Consider the following 19,608-nt stretch of genomic DNA (forward strand, 5'->3'; position numbering starts at 1 on the left):
GCATGATAGCCTTTTATACGTAGCTTCATTTAACCATCAAGTTGATCCAAATGGCCGGGGATGAGTGTTTTTGCTTTGCTATATATATGTGTGCACCTTAATAGTTCGACTTCCGATCCAATCGATCGATTTCAAAATGTTTTTGTTGTTTATATTTTTTATCAAGTCATCGTTCTTGATCGAGGGGAAACCTCAAGTTCCTTGCTTGTTTATCTTTGGAGACTCGCTGTTTGATAATGGCAACAATAATGATATTGCCACATTGGCAAAGGTGGATTTTTCTCCTTATGGCATTGATTATCCGGGGAGCCCCACTGGTAGATTCTGTAATGGACGAATTATCCCGGATTTTATCGGTAAATTGTTATATTAAACTTGTAGGATTTTGGTTCTCAAATTGATAGATTTGTATGTATGTCCGAGTAGTTTGATCTTCGTTTATATCCAAACTAGTAACACAACTCTTGATCAGTTTCTTGGTTCATGGTGCAGCTGAATACTTGGGTTTTGAAGAATACACTCCACCTTTTGCAAGTGCGACAGATTCAGACTATCTCACAGGAGTAAACTACGCATCGGGAGCCGGGGGGATCCTGAACTACACCAACTATTTTGTGGTAACAATTTGCGCAGTTGTTGCATGCATATATCATCTGCCCACAATTTGCAAGTTTGGCTTAATGTTAGATAATTCATATACACATGCATAGATGAAATTTAACTATTTTAAATACGGGTTTGTTGAGAAATTGCTCAGATTCCATTTCAAATTCAATGATCGATATACATCAACTTCACATTTTTAGAATCTGCATGTATTCATTATTTCTTGTAGGGTCATCAATACGACCTGGAAATGCAGATTGAGCATCATGCGTACACGGTCTCACAAGTAGAGCGTATACTTGGGAGTGCAACTCAGGCGGAAGAGCTTCTAAATAAGTGCATATACGCGAGTAACATTGGCAACAACGATATTCTCAACTACGTCTTAAACCCGATAATTAGCCCCGCTAGGAGATTATATACTCCAGATCAGCTTGCAGAAGTTCTGGTTCAAGCATACTCCCAACAACTTGAGGTGAGTATAGGTTTATGATACACTAGGGAGAATTTTTGAAGCAACCAATGTCTTGAAATTCCTACTTTGAGTTAAAATTTAATCCTCGATTTAATTCACAATCTTAATTCAAGTTTTTATTGGAAAGACAGAGTACATATACATATATTCTAGCACATACCTTTAAGACATGTTAATACATTTTCTTGGATCCAGAAACTGTACAGCTATGGTGCAAGGAAAATAGCCGTTTTCGGAACCGCTCCGCTAGGCTGCATTCCTCAAGTATTACACCGTTATCCGACAAACGGAAAAATATGTGTGGAATGGATCAACAATGACGCGGAGCTATTCAATATAAGGCTGATATCTCTCACTGACCAGCTCAACACCAATCTACCTGATGCACAATTTATCTTCATAAACTACACTGCCATTTCATATGCAGATATTATAGAGTCCGGTACGTAATTAATAGAATTAAATTAAGTGTTTATAATTTTAAGAGAACTCAACAAAATCAAATGTCAAAAATTAAAAATCCCAACTTTCGAAATGGTTCTTGTTTTTCTGTTTGAGAAAATGGTCCCCACCCCCATCCCCACCAGGAAAACATGTTTGGCTTGATTGTTTTAATTTTGAAATAGTTTTGTAATCTGAAATGAAAATGGTTAACAAAAATGTGATTTTAAAACTTAAATACAAACCTATTCCTGTATTCTTTTATCCAAAAGGGAATGTAGAATGTTCATACATTCTGACATGAGTTTCACTTACAGTTGTTTCAGGTTTTGTAGTTGCTAATATTCCATGCTGTGTTACAGCGAGCACAACCGGGCTATGTTTTCGTGATTCGATTCCGTGTCCTGACAGAACAAAATTTTTCTTCTGGGATAATTATCACCCTACGCAGATATCAAACATGGCCGCGGCTAAGAGATTGTACAATGCATCATCACCACTTTACACCTATCCAATGGATCTGCAACAACTCGCTCTGAAATAACACTTGATCCACTAACTCGAATAAGATGATGCAATCCCTTGATCTCCGTAAAAAAATTTTGTGTTTCAAATGTTATTTACTTGAATATTCTGCTTTGCAATTGTAATCGAGATCAACAAGTCGCTTTTGAAATATGAAGAAAATCTCATCAAAGTCATGGATAAATAATAGAACAAACTGTTATATATATGCCTCCGGTGTCTAGCAAATAGTCATATTACTCCATGAAAACATGATTGAAAGCAGTGACTACGATAATTTATCAATGCTCCTGGCATTGAAGTCAAAACCAGCTCCAAGAAACAATGTGTATCTGGCAATGGGGTTGAGTGTCTTTTTATTTATCTCCCAAGGGATATTTGTGACACACTCACAGCTAAGACAACCATAGCGAATGAAAATAACACAAAACATCCATACCCAAAACCGCACAAACAGGTGAAATAATTCAAAGCTGAGAGGTTTTAGCATTTATTTTCAACATATTTTGAATTATATTTGGGTACTGGATGCAACACATCTAGTCATTCACCAACTCTATAGAAAAGATTGTGTACTAACTTCTATAAAATTGGATGTACTAATCTTAAAATGCAGTAACAAAGAAGACAGAGGATTATTACTAGTTGGCAGCTTCTTCATAGTTTGCTCCATCGTCAAAAAAGGCCAACTGCGATAAACTTAACAAGTCCTGAGCTCACATTCAGCCACCTTCTCCCATGATTTGCAACTTTTATCCTCCGTGTCAGTTTTGTATAATGCTAAATGTGTTATCTTGAAGCTTAGACTGCCAATGTTTTCATCGAGAACGTAAGCTTTCTCACAAGCTGTTTTCTTTTCCTCTCCGGTTTTATTACCGTAGAGGAGGCTCAAGTGTGGCATATAAGCTGCAAACATCATGATGTGTCAGTTGGAAGCTAACACAATCAGCACTCAAACAGCACATACATCACATTAAGTTTCTTAAAAAAAATCAAGTTTTGCTACTTCAATTTTTTTTAAAAAAACTGAATTAAAATACTTTTGTTCTGCCCTGTTCTGGAATCACGTTGGGTCATAGAGTTGTAAGTCGAGAACAATGCACTTCCTCCCATCATTTCATTCAATGATGAATAATATTCGAGGTCTCATTCGAGGGTTCTACACCATATTGTTTCTCCATTTTTCTGCCTTCATCTTCTTTTGTTCATGCAATTCATGACCTTAATCTTTAGTGTCTGGCGTTATGTTAGTGATTTACATTCATAGGGAAGAAATCAAAGGTTTAAATCCGAATTTCGAGAATCAAAAGTAGTGGCATGACTTACGCGTCGAGTTCTTGTAACCAAAACAACCACAGCAATGTGCACTAGCACCCACCACCTGTTTTAGAGGAGTTTCACAAAAGCAACATTAGACCAACAAAATACTAGTGTCATGTACACTCCCTGAAAGTGAGCGAGCGATTAAATTCCATTCTTAACTTTTTGTCTTTACTCGTCGGATAAAATCAGAGAAATACTCATTGTTTTCCCTTGATTCTCCTCTCTCTTTCAATCAAACTTCAAAGCAAAGTTCTTTTCAATACCAGAGGCAGCAAAACATTCTAAAGAATCTGCTGACATTGTATACAATCACAAGCTAAAAAGAATTTAATAATTTTTAAACGTTCAAAAGCAAAAACTAAAAAATATTTAAGAATGTTCAAAGTACCAAACAACCCACAATTTTCAAAACAAATAACATAATGAATACGATATCTTCCATCTCCCAATCAACAGACTTTTCTCCCCCATCTTGTTTGATCAGACCCTCAGCCCACTAGCTCCAACTCTCAATTCCATGAACCAAAGCATAGTCTATACTCAAAGATTTAATTTTGATTCAAATAAACGATATTCCAATCTCAGCATGAATGAACAATTATTTCAAAAGATCACCTGAGGTGTTGGATGAAGCAGAAGAAAAACACACTGGTAAAAGAAAGTTCCCGTGGCAACTCTATCCACCCGGGCATCGTATGACTCGAGTCTCTCACAAGCCTTGGTGAAACGGTCACGTGCCTCGCTCTCCGTCCAGCTAACGGCCCCAACAACTGTCACGTGCGGCTCGAACTGGGGCCCACCGAACTCCGATCTGAGACCCTCCATGAGCTTCTTCAGTCGCGGCCTCAATTCCTCCGTCGGAAGCGCCCACACCGAATAAAAATCTTTCTTGACTTCCATGGAGATTGGGAACTCGAACAGAGACCCCGATAATTTCAAGAAAGGAGAGGGATCGACTGAAGTGAATATAATGGGAGATTCAAGAGCGCTACATGTTTTAAAAATTGGATTTTGATCATCTGCAGTTTTCTTAAATAATTATTTTTCTTCATTGTACGCGAATGGATCACACTAAAATTCCATATAGGCTGCAAGGCGTTGTACTAAATTGGGCTACGGGTCCAAATTCTCATAAATTATAAATATTTGTAGTTTGAGTTTAGAGTTTCAGATTAAACAATTGGCTCGATGTATATCAGAAATAAAATTTAGTCTTTATCTTGCGTTTTCATGTGTGCAAGGCTGTTGTCTTTTCTACGTGTATTTCCTTTCCAATCCACCTTCCCTTCAACAAATTCAACTTTATCCTGCGTTTTCATGTGTGCGATTAACATAAGACGTGAATATGGTAAAAGTGCTCAGTTGAAAGACTACAAATTGATGGATTATTTGTTTGAATAGACCGAAAGTACCATGAGCAATAGGTGTTTCTTGAACCCTTTTGTAGAGTAATACAGGTAGCAAGAATGGAAAAGGCTGGCACTTCTGATCAAGATATGAATATGTTGTGTTATTATGGAGCAGTGATCACTGAATTTCTATGAACATTTGCATTTTGTCTCAATATCCTTGTACAGGATGTTGGAATTTTGCCGGTTTTGGAAGGTAGATTCCGCTAACAGTGTCAACCAGTGGCAACGATGATTGGAAAAAGGCGGCAACGGACTCGTTCTCTTTCGGCTGTGAAATTCTTGAAATATACAAGAGCCCTTTGGATTTGACATTTTGGCCTGGCCATTTTCTGGTAACCAGAAATTTTACATCAACATCAGCGCTATTCAGCACAATCTCCTCGTGAAAATAATTGATAATTTTAAAATTCCATAACAGTGAAAATTATATTTTTTTTCTCAAATAATTTGCATTTTTTTTGTTCATTGTGTCAATCAATTTATCTTCTCAGTCCATTAATTTACAATTTGTTCCTTTAATTTTAGTCATTTTTCATAGGATTATTGACGTAAAGTCGAAAAATGATTGTGTCCAAATAAATGTTGATGTAACATGAGATGTTGTTGATGTGTCCGATATCAGTTCAATAATCAGAAGAAAAAGGAGTAAAACTGAAAAAAAAAAAAATCAGTGTACAATTTCCACAATAAACATAAAGGCTATACAAAGTAAAATATTGTGTCTTTATTCATTCAGTAATACCATTTGTCACTTTATTTATCAATGGGGTTTGCGATAATGCAATTTTCTAAATGTACATGTCTTCTGGCAAGAAGGAACAACCATCGAAGTGTTGCATTTCTAAGTCTAAAGCAATCAAAAAACCTGCTGCACAAAAGATCTAGTGAAACCATATTCGCCAACCTTCCCTTGCGAATGAAGATCAGGGACATTTTCAGGCACTAGCATTTTCTTCGGTCACATTTGAATGAACAAGGGCCACAGATGCACTCGAATCGTTGTACTCGAATTTTTCTCTAAGTGCATTAAGCTTCAATTCACTACTATAAATGGATGGATCCATGTTAAACTCCTGAATGCTGACGTTACCTTGTAACATGCTAACTACCTCAGACATTGTAGGCCTGAGTGCTGGAGATGGACTAGTGCATAAGAGTGCAATCCTGATCAACTTCTCTGCTTCTTCCACATCAAGGTCTGGAAGCAATCTTGGATCCACTAACTCCATAAGCTTTCCTCTTTTCTGTAGAACAAGAGCCTGACAATACAAGTAACAGCAGAAGCATTCAAGAAATATGTTCAAACTTTTCATTCTTAGAACATATGATTTATTCTTACCCAGTCGAGAAGACAAAAGTAACCATCACTGGGACGGAATCTGGTATTGTTCATTCCAGCAACAAGTTCCAGTGTGACAATACCAAAACTGTATACATCTGCTTTGTAGGTTAGATGACCCCATAGAGCATATTCAGGAGCCATGTATCCACTGTAAATATAAATAAATAAAAAAAAAGATTTTTCAGCATCATAAAAAATTATAGAATCGAGGGTGCTATTGTACCAAAAGCTGTAGTAAAATGATATTTGCAACTCAAATCTTCATAATTACGAAGCATCCCACATGTTGATTACATGCCACACATGCAAATACATATTATAGAGGTAATTATTGCTTCCTAAGAAAGCATTTCTGATAGTAACCAAATACAAATGCATTAGTTCAACGATGCTGAATAGAATAAAATCATAGGCATTGAATTATATTTAGATGTGCAGTTTTCACAGGAAAAGTACTTGATATTCATGCCAAGTTTCTGTTCCAAGGGAAGAAATAGATACTTCTCAGGATAGCAGGTTAGAAAGAGATGCTATTTGCCAAATAATGGACAAAATATCATTGACACAAATAAAATGAAGGAAGCTCACATAGTTCCAGCGACTCTAGTGATGATGTGAGTGTTGTCATCTTCTTCAAGTTTGGCTAATCCGAAATCTGAAATTTTAGGATTGAGATCTTTGTCCAGAAGAACATTGTTTGCTTTGATATCTCTATGGACAACTTTCAAAGTTGATTCTTCATGCAAAAATGCCAAGCCTTTTGCTAGGCCAATGCATATTTTTCGCCTCGTCAACAAATTCATATCCAACTGCCATTCTTCTGGTCCTGTACTGGACAACATAGATGCCATTATTACATGCTTCTATCAAATGATACATGGTAATTCAGGAATGGTTCCAGCAGTTGGCAAGGGAGGCGATTGTTCTGGCTGAAACAAAAAAATGAATTTAATGCGTATTTTTCCTACAAGTGGAAATTTCACCGCCTAAACTTTATTTTATCTGCTTCACCTTGCCCTCCAACTCCTAAATTCCTGGATCCACCATGGTATCAAGTATCAACATTTGAAGATTTCCTTTTACCAAATAGAGCACGAGCAAGGCTGTTGTTCTCCATGTATTCATACACCAGTAGTAATTGGTTTCCTTCAACGCAGCATCCATACAGTTTCACAAGATTTGGATGATGTAAACCAGATATTATCCCCACTTCATTTACAAATTCGTGGTTCCCTTGCTTTGACTTGGAAGAAAGCTGCTTTACAGCAATTACTGTACCATCCAATAATGTGCCCTGAAGAAGAGAGTTAGGTTATATAACCTATTTGTTCCACCTTAAATCCAACTTTGACATCCCATACCTTGTAGACAGAACCAAAACCGCCTTCCCCAATTTTGTTTTCAGAATTGAAGTTGTTGGTGGCTGCTTTGATTTGCCTAAAAGTAAAAAATCCAGTACGCAGATCTAATCCTCTTAGCTCTGCAAAAGAGAAGGTTTTATATGTTTAGCGTTAAAAACCTTTTAAGTTTGGCATCTCCATCCAAACAATACTGTAAGAAAGATTTAACAGAGGCAGTCACATGACCTTGTTCCCTTGATATCTTGTTGCTACGGTGTTTCCACCAAAAGAAACAGGTAACTGCGAGAATTAGAAGTAAGGCCAGAAGAGCTGCTCCGGTTCCGATTAATATCTTTTTTCTTTTATTAGATGGGGGATTGAAATCTACATCACAGGAATACAGAATGACACATACTGAAAACTTGTAGTTTCTTATTTGTACTAGAAATTCACATGATAGAAATTACCGGATTTCACAGAAATAGCAGATATCATAGGGCCATAAGTTCCTCGATTTGGTACTGCTGTTGATCCCTTCCCAGCATATTGAAACCTAATCTCCAGAGTTTTATTTATTACCGTCGTCTTAAATGTTTGTATCACAGTTTTGTCAACTCCATTTGCCTCTTTCTCTATATCAAAATCCTTCAGTTTTTGTTCACCCTGCACCAAATTACAGAGTTGAGACAATCACCTAAAAAAAACCCAACCGAAATTGCAAATTATTCATGCAGCACCTGAATATACACATCAAACATCCGTCTACCCAAACTTTGAAATGAACGGTTATCCCTGAAAACTATCTCTGCAAAGTGAAGTTTAACAGTGTAGTTTCCATTTGCTAAGCAACGTCCATAATAAGTGAGAGATATAGGAGAAAGGCGAGCAGTCATGTACAATTCTGAGTCATTTACTCTGAGAGTGGATATATTATTTGCTACATATTCACTCATGCTTGAATTACGGCCCCAAAAGTCTCCCGTATTACTCGCTCCCCAGTTTTCTCTAGAGTGGACGAATTTCGCAGGACCTGATGATTCTTCATCTCCTTCAAAATAGGTGTCTCCAATTTTACTCCCTCCACCACCACAGTTAACATGAAATGAGTACCAAACTGTGAAAAAATTTTACTACCAGTTACAATATGAGATAAGACTCAATCACTTTAAATAAAAACTTTAGTGAAAGAGTTTATTACCCTTTGAACAAGGAGAACTTCTCAGGCATTTGTTAAGCTCTCTGAAGTTGGGGTACAGTGAGTCAAAATAAAGTTACAAGTGAATATTATGAAAAACATGACAAACATCAAAACTCACAAAGTTTTTCCTTCGTTATAGCCTTTGAACAAATTCCTGATTATTTAGAGCACAAGAAAATAAAATAAGCATAAGGAAACCTTAATGATATCTTAAAGCAATGAAAAGTATGAGAGCAAATGGCTTACAAAGTTTCCCGACAAGTTGAGGGCACGGAGGTCTCCGTGAAATTATTGTAAGAAAGATCAAACTGGCTGCATACAATGATATGAATGAATGCTACTGATTATCTCAATCATATTTATACAGTTGTTTGACCTTGCATAATGCAGATAAATGTAAATCATACAGATCAAAAAGCACAAATTCAACGTACTATCTTGTGTCTCTGTTCTTCATCCACTCAGGAACCGACCCCGTAAGAAAGTTTTGCGTCAGATACCTATCCAATAACACCATATCAAACTTTATTTAATCTATACATTTGTTTCATAAATGTTAAAGCAGAACTATCAATAATGATAATACAAATATGCCAGAAGAATTTTTTAAATAAAGTGTTGCTGATCCAGTGAAAGCAACACATATTCCATAGCAAACTGGACATCCATGAATTTAGTTCGGAGTGCCCCGGCTTTGTTATTTCAAAATTACAAGAACTAATTGACATGCTTTACCACCGCTTGGATTTGTGACAACAAAGTTTTGAAACAAAGTGCCTTAATTTTAAAGAAGAGATGGCATAGCGTCCAGTTACGTGTTCTGTAGGTTGTCGAGGCCTTCAAGATTTGGAATCTCTCCTGTCAAGCTGTTAAAACTCAGATCCCTGCCATCAAAGTTACAGGAGTTTCATAATTGATGTTGATGTGAAATTTGTAATGGACGAAAAAGATTAGCTCAATGTTAATGTAACAGGAACAGAAAGGGGAGTTCAAGAATTTAAGAAGAATGCATCAGAAACAATAATATTGAAAAACTTTAATTTTAATTTTTCCCCTGAACATGTTTAGATGAACAATGTGTCAATCGTCTATAAGTACAAGGAAAATTATGCGAGTGAGTCATGGAAAAAAGGTGTAACAATGCAGTTAAAATAAAAACATATAGACAGATATCAGAGAGGAACTAGGATGAAAGGTTACAATATTTTCAAAGCTGGCATATTTTTCAAGTATCCCGGAATTTCCCCAGATAAATTGCAGCTCCTTAACATCCTGTAGCCAAAATACTTGTCTTTGAATTGATATTTATCAGGAATGAAAGCTATCAAAATAACCAGATGGTTTTGGCATAATTATTGGTGCTCACAATTTGTTCATTCTTGTCATGTCTCTCAGCAATGGAAACTTCGAAGCTCCTCCATTCAAGTCACTGATTCTTCTGCATAGATAATCGTAGTAATAATAATCACAATTCATGTTCAATAGTGAACATGAACAGATATAACTATGTAAAGAACGTGTGTTTGATAAGATTTTGCATTATTGTGTTTTTGTTATTTTGTTATTAATATTTTAGGATACAATTTACTTGATTGGCTTGTTAAATAACATAGTTTTTCATTTCTTCACTGATATTGATTTTGTAAACTCGATTTTTTTTCTAATGATTATTTTGTCAATCAGTTAAGTTATTTATTTGTGTATATGTTAATTTTAAACAATGAAACAATATTGAGACAGAAATGGAAAAGATATGCAGAAGATTTTTACTCACAGTTCAGTTAAATTCTTCAAAACCGAAATGCTAGAATGAATCGGTCCTTCAAAACCACTTGCCTGCATCTCTCTTTTAGAGACATAAATCTTTTAAGGAAATTACTTTAAATATGGCATCACAAATTATTTCTGTTTGGCCAGAACTTACAACATTTGGAGTTGTGTCCAACTTAGAAAACTTGGTATGTTTCCAGAGAAGCGATTGCTGCTTAGCCTACTGCATTAAAATAAAAATAAAAATGATATAACATAATGATTTTCTCTCATTGTGCAGAAATTTAACTACGATACTCACAGTTCTGTCAAGTTCGTTAGATTATTTAGCTCCTTTGGCAACTCACCAGTTAAATTATTATCACTTAGGATTCTGCGTTAGCCAAACATAAGAAAGGTGTTATACCACCACCATCTATTTGAAAATAAATTCAACTTTTAATCCCACATAAAATGCCTCACAGGTTCTCCAAGTTGATCAGTTTCCCTAGCTCTGCCGGAACGGTCCCATTAAATTGGTTGCTCTCCAGACTCCTGAAAACTTAATAGGCTTAATAACTAGACAGGGACGTGATCTTAAACAAAACATATATGTGATACACAAAATATCCTTGTGTATATCGCGAGATAGAGTTTCTCACATATATACAAGTGTAGTAATGTTTCCCAAGTATTTCGGTATGGGGCCGGATAAGCGGTTTACAATGACAGACCTGCAGAAACACCACTCATGATGAAATACGAAGATTAATTATCATCAGAAGGTGTGATAAAATTAAGCTTTCGTTGAATCTCACAGGTATTCTAATTTAGAAGATGCCCATTCTGGAGGGATCGTTCCACTGAGGAAATTGCGAGTAAGATCACTGCAACCATCGGATGAAGTCCTCATCAGTGATACAAATATTTAATTGTTTTGTGGAATAAAACACATTGAAGTTCTAGATACATTGTATTTAGATAGGGTAGCTTTGCCAGGGAAGGCGGGAGGACACCAGCTAAATCCTGTCCTTTAAGAAATCTGTCGGCAAAGAACCAAAGACTAACTCAGTGAACGGCATGTCAAAATGAAACCTATAACTATGTTAAGGTGGATGATTTTAAGTATTCCACAAACATATGGTAGACAATTTGCATGGCTTGAGGATATTATTTAAGCCTAAGTTCATAAGTACTCCAATAGATGCGAGATATGATTATCTAATAGTTGTCAAGCAAACAACCAATCAGAAAGTACATTCTATGAAATTTGCACAGAGTTCAACAGCCAAAAACGAATAATTCAAGGTCATAAGTCAAGAACAGCACTGATAAAAAAATGAAAGAAATTTTTCTTCAGCCGGAAAAATCCTACATTTTTTGCACATGGCATGCTCCATCGGGGTAAGAACAATCACAGATGACAGAATTGTTGTACCACGGCATATCAGCTCTTTTAGACGTATTCCAGTTTGAGTTTCCATCACATGGATTAAGCTTGAAGTCCCAGTCCTTTTTTCCCAATTGATCAGCTATTTCAAGAAGAGCATTCTCTGCAAGATCATGTTATTGAATATAAATCTACACAACCTTCAAATAAGGAGGCTATGAAAAAAAGTGCTTCAAATGTAAGAAAGGGAATCTTACTTTCTTCCTCAGGGAGATTATTACTCTGACCCGAAATGAATCTTGCTTCCAAGCACAGAAAAATGATCAGCGTGTACCTGAACGAAAGTAGGAATTCAAGAACAGCCGACATCTCCTGTGACTTTAAAACTCATAAATTATATGCATGCTAGCGACATTATATACTGAAGATGAGTCAGAAAGTTTAATATTATCTTATAAAGTTAAAACCAGGTAGGCTAAATATAATTATAAAAGTTTGTATGTCATCTATAAAATAAGTAGTAAACTTATGTGGTCTAATCTAGAATAAGAATTGACTTAGGCATAGTTTGATACACATGATAGGATAAACATATGATATATAATATAAGGATAAGTTAAGGATAAATAAGATGTAGGATATGATATTTAATGTTTGGTATGATTTTAATAAGAGTGATTAAATTTATATATTAGATTGTAATGACAAAATTAACCTTATCATAATAAATTTTATAATTTCAAAGTTGTTGCTTGAGTCATATTTTTTATCTGTTAATGTGCTTGCATGATTTATTTATTTTTACCTAATTTTATATATTATAAAATATGATAATTGAGCTCTTGATTTTGTGAGTCAAGTCAAATATCAATTTTTAAGGTTAATCGAGTGATACTAATAATTTTATAGAGATTTATAAAAATTATTTATATAATTATCTCGAATTCATTTATATAATTATCATATTTTATAATATATAAAAATAAATAAAAATATTTATTTGATTTTAATTTCTACCTACTAGCATAGATTTCTAAAAATCATTTATAAATTGAGGGTAGTAAGTCATTTGTAGTGTATTTTATCATTAGACTAAAATTATCACACCAAATAGAAGTGACAATTTATCATTCTAAAATATTATTTATCAAGGGCCCATGATATTATCATGAGCTTTTTAAAAATGTACCAAACATGGGATAAGGAGGATTATTTATTAATCTCTCCCTTATCCCATGTACCAAACTATGCCTTAAGGACTTAAATATCATGATATTATTATGTGGATACCTGATAATATTTTTGGTTTGTTGAGGGGCCAAATTAGAAATAAAAAAACTTGTTTAATTATATAACAATGGTTATGATCTCAATCTGCATATAAAGTTTCAAATTTGTATCTCATCAACAAAATTATTTGTCTTAAAAAGAAATCTGCATATCGAAGATCATCACCCAACATTGACTACAAATCATAGATTCTGGTACGTTCAAGCAATTCTAATTATTTTGTTTGATGATTTCTTAAAAATTGGATAGATTTCATGGATTTTTTTTTTTTTTTTTGTGTGTTGAGATATAAAAGGTATGACTCTATTTTCTAATATATAGATGTTAAATATAGGGGAAGTTATTTAAAAATCCCCAATCATAATATTTCTTTGCATTCACTCCCTACCCACAAAATTGTGGTACTATTTCATACAAAATGTGGTACACTTCATATGGAAATGTGGTACATTTTATGTGGAAATGTGGTACTAAAAAAGTACCTAGGGACTGAAAACAAAGAAAAAAGACGGCTGGGGACTGAAGCCAAATTTCCCGTGTATTGAATAAGATCAGACTCACGTGTATTGAATAGCATCGATATCGAGACCGGACTTATAGCCTAGTAGTATCACCTTCTGTCAGATTAACCGGCTTCTCGAGTTCGAATCACCCGCGTGTGTTGTAATAAAATAAAAAATAGCAATTGATACCAACCCTGAAATTCAAAGTCACGCCAGGTTGAGGCCCCTCTCTGACTATTCTCATGCATTGAAAAATCAACAAAAAGAAGACAATAAACTCATCTTTCACTAGTACGAACAGATTTTTGGAACGCGTATTACCTATCCCTGGGCCTTACATGTTTGGAAGAATTATGGGAAAAAAATATCATATTGTGTGCTTGTACCGACGATATTTTTATATATGAAAATATAAATTTCCAGTTTCATCAATTTTTGTAATTAGTTTGTGAAACACGGGTAAATTCATAATAAAATTCGTAAATATAGCGTTTGTGTTTGTTATCAAAAAGAGGTAATTTCACAATTATGAAAAGAGGGGTGATCAATTTCGGATTATCAGGATATAAAACCTACCAAAATTTTGTCAGAAACTCAATAAATATAGTAATTGATATAAATATAATGTCTACGTACGCTGACTAAAATCTTGTTTGTTGGGTGCAAGTCATTTAATGCAAAAACTCTCAAAAGTCGCCATTAACAGTGTTTTGGTAGGAAGACCAGAAGACCAAGCGAATGGAGGAGAATGAAAGAATGATGGAATTCTTTTCAAGATTTTCTCCACTTCTACTGCTGTACTAATGGAACACCTCATGTCTTCTTTTATCGTAATATGTGGAATGGAAAGTAATTATTCTAAGGCAATTCGAAGAAAAATACATATGTCTATGATTTATTTAAGATTCAGTACCCAGCAGTTTTTTTTTTTTTTTTAATAACTGACAAAAGATCAATTTAGTTTTTACTACATGTTTAATGCATTTTTACTTTTTTACCTTTTAATTAATAAAAAATTATATAAATACATATTTTAGTTGGTCATTTTCTTTTTCCACTCATCATTCCCGATGCATTTTGATAACATGTAAATTGAGTTTAAATATTTTTTATCTAAAAAAACAAATTCACAACTGATTGAACTTTTTGAAATACTTGATTTTACTTGCGAAATACTTAATTTCAATTTTAAAATACTTGATTTAGTAAATTAAATACTCGGAATGTATATCAAAATACTGATTATTCGAATATGTAACACAAGTTCACCAAGTGCTCGCATTTCCATCCAAGATCTATTTGAATGACATGTTCATTTCATTTAATTATTTTTTATTGTTAAAAAAACAAATTCGCAACTAAGCATTGAAATTTTTCAAGTACTTAGTTTTACTTGCGAAATACCTAATTTCAATTTTAAAATACTCGATTTAGTAAATGAGATACTTAGAATGGGTATTAAAATACTGTATATTTGAATATGCAACGTAAGTTCACCAAATGCACGCATTCCATCCAAGATGCATTTATATGACATGTTCATTTCATTTAATTTTTTTTATTTTTTATTTTTTAAAAAAATCACAACTAAGCATTGACCATTTTGAAGTACTTACTTTTATTTGCGAAATACTTAATTTCAATTTTAAATGATTGATTTGATAATTGAGATACTCATAAAAGTTAATAAAATACTGGATATTCTAGTAGTCAATGTAAGTTCACCAAGTGCTCGCATTTCTATCTAAGATGCGTTTAGATGACATGTACATTTAAATTAAATATTTTTTTAATTTTTAAAGGAAAAACAAATTCGTAACTAAGCATTGAACTTTTTGAAGTACATAGATTTATTTGCGAAATACTTAATTTCAATTTTAAAATACTTGATTTGGTAAATGAAATACTCAGAATGAGTATTAAAATCCTGGATATTAGAATATGGAACGTAAGTTCACCAAATGCTCACATTTCCATCCAAGATGCATTTGGATGACATGTTCATTTCATTTAATTATTTTTTTATTGTTAAAAAAAACAAATTAGTAACTAATCATTGAACTTTTTCAAGTACTTAGTTTTACTTGCGAAATACCTAATTTCAATTTTAAAATACTTAATTTGGTAAATAAGATACTCAGAATGGGTATTAAAATACTGGATATTCGAATATACAACTTACGTAAGTTTACCAAGTGCTCGCATTTCCATCCAAGAAGCATTTGGATGACATGTTCATTTCATTTAATTATTTTTTTTATTGTTAAAAAAACAAATTCGTAACTAAGCATTGAACTTTTTCAAATACTTAGTTTTAATTGTGAAATACCTAATTTCAATTTTAAAATACTTGATTTGGTAAATTAGATACTAAGAATGTGTATTAAAATACTAGATATTAGAATATGCAACGTAAGTTCGCCAAGTGCTCGCATTTCCATCCAAGATACATTTGGAAGACATGTTCATTTAATTATTTTTTTATTGTTAAAAAAAAAACAAATTCGCAACTAAGCATTGAACTTTTTCAAGTACTTAGTTCTACTTGAGAATTACCTAATTTCAATTTTAAAATACTTGATTTAGTAAATGAAATACTCAGAATGAGTATTAAAATACTGGATATTCAGATATGCAACGTAAGTTCACCAAGTGCTCGCATTTTCATCCAAGATACATTTGGATGTCATGTTCATTTCATTTAATAGTTTTTAAAATTGTTAAAAAAACAAATTCGCAACTAAGTATTGAACTTTTTCAAGTACTTAGTTTTACTTGCGAAATATGTAATTTCAGTTTTAAAATACTTGATTTCATAAATGAGATACTTATAATAAGTACTAAAATACTGGATATTCGAATATGTAATGTAAGTTCACCAAGTGCTCGCGTTTACATCCAGGATTCATTTGGATGACATGTTCCAGGACTTTTCAGCATCCACAAAGCTTTGAAAGAGAAAAAAGGCTTAGAGCGGAGATTTGAATATTTCCGGACAATGTTCTTCGAGAGAATAGCCCGTGATAGGAACTAGTAGCATAATTTGTGGATTTACAATTTACAGATAAATATGAAGTCGGATACACGTCGATAGTCATAGTCCAGTATGTTGAAAGCTATGAGATTTAATAAAATGACATGCAATTCATCATTGATAAATAATTAAAGAGATTTAATTACTTCACTGAGTTGAATTAGTTTGACATAGCTTGAGAAGACTTGTTCAATTGGATATGAAATCTCGTCGAAAGCATAAATCATTGTCGAACGAATTAAGTAGATTAGCGAGGGGTAGGTGAACCGAGATTCCCAACAAATTCATTTCTCATCGAACTTTAATCAATAATTCTAACTTATTTATTTCATCATTTAATCCTTGAATCATTTCATTGAGTTTTTATTTAATAATCGTAGTAGTAAACAATCATCTGAAGTATCGCTGCTAAAAATTGAATAACTGAGAATAATAATGGAGAAATACAATCCTTAGACAATGAAAGTTTTTCTGAATCACTAAGCATGGAACATTTTGACATCGTTCACTTGCGATTATTGAAAGTCCATGACTATATTATTACTTGACATCTTGCACTTGCGATTATTTCGAGCTTGAATATTATTAATTTTTACTAAGAATTTTACAATGAAAGTTTTGCTCGATCACTAAGCATGGATTACATATTCATCTTATTTAATATTTTTTTGGTAAAAAAATTCTCAAATAAGCATGAAAATTTTAAAGTACTTAGTTTTACTTGAGAAGTACCTAATTTGAGTTTGCAAATACTTGATTTCGTAAATGAGATACTCACAATATACATTAAAATACTGGATATTTGAATATGCAATCTTTCCATGGAAAATTCATTAGGATACTTATTCATATCATTTAAATAAATAAACATAGTTCATTATTCATCATGGACTAATTGGGAGATACATTATGAACATAGTTCGTAAATGAGCTTGAAGTTTGCACTTGAAGCATATCTATCGATTCTTGGATCAATGATTTATACAACACTCATAAATATTAATGAGTAGGTCTCATGTGAGACCGTCTCACGGATCTCAATCTGTGAGACGGGTCAACCCTACCCATATTCACCATAAAAAGTAATACCCTTAGCATAAAAAGTAATACTTTTTCATGGATTACCCAAATAAAGATCCGTCTCACAAAATATGACCCGTGAGACCGTCTCACACAAGTTTTTGCCAATATTAATTGACAATACTTTTTTATATCCATTGAATGACTTATTTGACAATTATACTAATGAGGATAATATCAAATAAAGTATTGCATTGTCATTTAATAAATACCAACCAATATTGTGTAATCATTCAATATATGCATCAATATTCTTTCATTATACTTATTATCAAATTTGAGTTTTTAAAAGGTAAAATCAATTATCAGTGGAATCTAATTATATAATACTTGTAACAATTTAGGTATCATATTTTTATTTTACGGATATCATCATCAAAGGCAATTCAATATTGACTTCAAAGTATATATTTTGACACCATTAAATAATCGAATTTGAGTATTTAAATGGTAAAATAAAGTATTTGTGGACTCGTATTAGGCATTATTTGTATTAATTTAGGTATCACATTATATACTTCTCTAGAAAAAATAAGTATTTTAAAACTTCAATACTTAGTTGAGATTCTGTTTGTTTTTTTTTTAGAAAAAAATATTAAATGAGATGAGTATGTCATCCAAATGCATCTTCCAAGGAAAGATAAATATTTGGTGAGCTTACGTTGCATATTCGAATATCAAGTATTCTATTACATATTACGAGTATCTCATGTACTAAATTAAATATTTGCAATCTCAGATTAGGTATTTCTCAAATAAAAATAAATACTTTAAAATTTTATGCTTAGTTGAGAGTTTGTTATTTATTTTACAGAAAAAGTATTATATGATATGAATATCTCATCCAAATGCTTATTCCATAGAAATATCAATACTTGGTGAACTTACGTTGTCTATTTGAATATCTAGTATTTTAATATATATTGTGAGTATCTCATTTACGAAATCAAGTATTTGCAAACTCAAATTAGGCACTTCTCAAGTAAAAGTAAGTACTTTAAAATTTGCATGCTTAGTTGAGAATTTGTTTTTTTTTTACTTATTAAATGAGATGAATATGTCATCCAAATGTATCTTCCATAAAAATACCAATATTTGGTGAACTTACGTTGCTTATTCGATATCTAGTATTTTAATACATATTGTGAGTATCTCATTTACGAAATTAAGTATTTGCAAACTCAAATTAAAATAAGTCTCATTTAGGAAGTAAAATAAAGTATTGGTAGACTCGAACTAGATATTTTTTGTACTAATTTAAGTATTACATTTTAACTTCACAAATGACATATCAACAGTCACTCAATATTACTTGAAACTATATTTTTTATATCTCAAAATAATAAAAATTGAGTCTTAAAAGGGTAAATGAAATCAAGTATATGTGAAATCAAATTAGGTACTATTTGTACCAATTTAGATAGCATGTTTTTTATTCACAAATCTCATCATAAAAATTTATTCAATATGATATTCAAATTATATATTTTGACATACTCAATCGAATTTGAGTATTTAAAAGGTAAAATCAAGTGTTATGAACTCGAATTATGTATTATTTGTATTAATTTAGGTATCACATTTTTGCTTCACGAATATCAACATCGGTGTCACTTTATATTAACTTCAAATTATAATTTGGCATCCTCAAATAATTGGATATGAGTATTTTATATTTATGAGGTAAAATCATGTATTTATATACTCTAATTAGATACTCTGTGTAGCAATTTAAGTATCACATTTAAACTTCACAAATAACACAATCAAAAGTCACTTAATATTACTTGAACTTAAGTATTTTCTTACATATTTGAAGTATTCAAATAGCCAAATCAAATATTTGGAACCCGAAAATAGGTATTTTATCGATCAAAATAAGTAATTTTTCTAATTCAAC

General features: G+C 32.6%; 3 protein-coding genes across 8 annotated transcripts; 1 reads left to right on the plus strand and 2 right to left on the minus strand.

The window, feature by feature from the left end:
* Positions 1 to 104: 104 nt before the first annotated feature.
* On the plus strand, positions 105 to 2,076 carry LOC140836736 (GDSL esterase/lipase At1g29670-like). Its single transcript, XM_073202477.1, has 5 exons — positions 105 to 356; positions 493 to 617; positions 836 to 1,081; positions 1,277 to 1,523; positions 1,840 to 2,076. The coding sequence occupies exons 1-5, from the start codon at positions 137 to 139 to the stop codon at positions 2,064 to 2,066; spliced, it is 1,065 nt and encodes a 354-aa protein (XP_073058578.1). The 5' UTR covers positions 105 to 136; the 3' UTR covers positions 2,067 to 2,076.
* On the minus strand, positions 1,918 to 4,800 carry LOC140836737 (cyclic phosphodiesterase-like). 5 transcript variants are annotated; one of them, XR_012119177.1, is made up of 5 exons: positions 4,629 to 4,704; positions 3,986 to 4,389; positions 3,374 to 3,428; positions 2,690 to 2,953; positions 1,918 to 2,042 (listed from the first exon to the last, which is right to left on the minus strand). XR_012119177.1 is itself a non-coding variant. In XM_073202479.1 (5 exons), exons 1-5 carry the CDS (start codon positions 4,783 to 4,785, stop codon positions 2,748 to 2,750), a joined length of 717 nt encoding a protein of 238 aa, XP_073058580.1. In that variant the 5' UTR covers positions 4,786 to 4,800; the 3' UTR covers positions 2,484 to 2,747. The 5 variants fall into 5 exon arrangements, 2 of the variants coding, with proteins under 2 accessions (XP_073058580.1, XP_073058579.1); XR_012119176.1 differs by having other exon boundaries at positions 1,947 to 2,068; XR_012119178.1 differs by having other exon boundaries at positions 1,985 to 2,109.
* A 669-nt stretch (positions 4,801 to 5,469) lies between these two features.
* On the minus strand, positions 5,470 to 12,218 carry LOC140836740 (probable LRR receptor-like serine/threonine-protein kinase At1g07650). Of its 2 annotated transcripts, none has more exons than XM_073202483.1 (24): positions 12,059 to 12,218; positions 11,787 to 11,964; positions 11,382 to 11,453; positions 11,230 to 11,298; positions 11,074 to 11,145; positions 10,895 to 10,966; positions 10,734 to 10,805; positions 10,587 to 10,652; positions 10,437 to 10,508; positions 10,029 to 10,100; positions 9,863 to 9,934; positions 9,478 to 9,546; positions 9,097 to 9,162; positions 8,909 to 8,974; positions 8,781 to 8,816; positions 8,663 to 8,703; positions 8,202 to 8,578; positions 7,932 to 8,127; positions 7,711 to 7,848; positions 7,486 to 7,604; positions 7,208 to 7,418; positions 6,713 to 6,950; positions 6,122 to 6,272; positions 5,470 to 6,041 (listed from the first exon to the last, which is right to left on the minus strand). In XM_073202483.1, exons 1-24 carry the CDS (start codon positions 12,168 to 12,170, stop codon positions 5,718 to 5,720), a joined length of 2,961 nt encoding a protein of 986 aa, XP_073058584.1. In that variant the 5' UTR covers positions 12,171 to 12,218; the 3' UTR covers positions 5,470 to 5,717. The 2 variants fall into 2 exon arrangements, with proteins under 2 accessions (XP_073058584.1, XP_073058583.1); XM_073202482.1 differs by having other exon boundaries at positions 10,587 to 10,655.
* Positions 12,219 to 19,608: the final 7,390 nt, after the last annotated feature.

The sequence above is a fragment of the Primulina eburnea genome, chromosome 7 (assembly GCF_022965805.1).
Source record: "Primulina eburnea isolate SZY01 chromosome 7, ASM2296580v1, whole genome shotgun sequence".
NCBI classification, from domain to species: domain Eukaryota; kingdom Viridiplantae; phylum Streptophyta; class Magnoliopsida; order Lamiales; family Gesneriaceae; genus Primulina; species Primulina eburnea.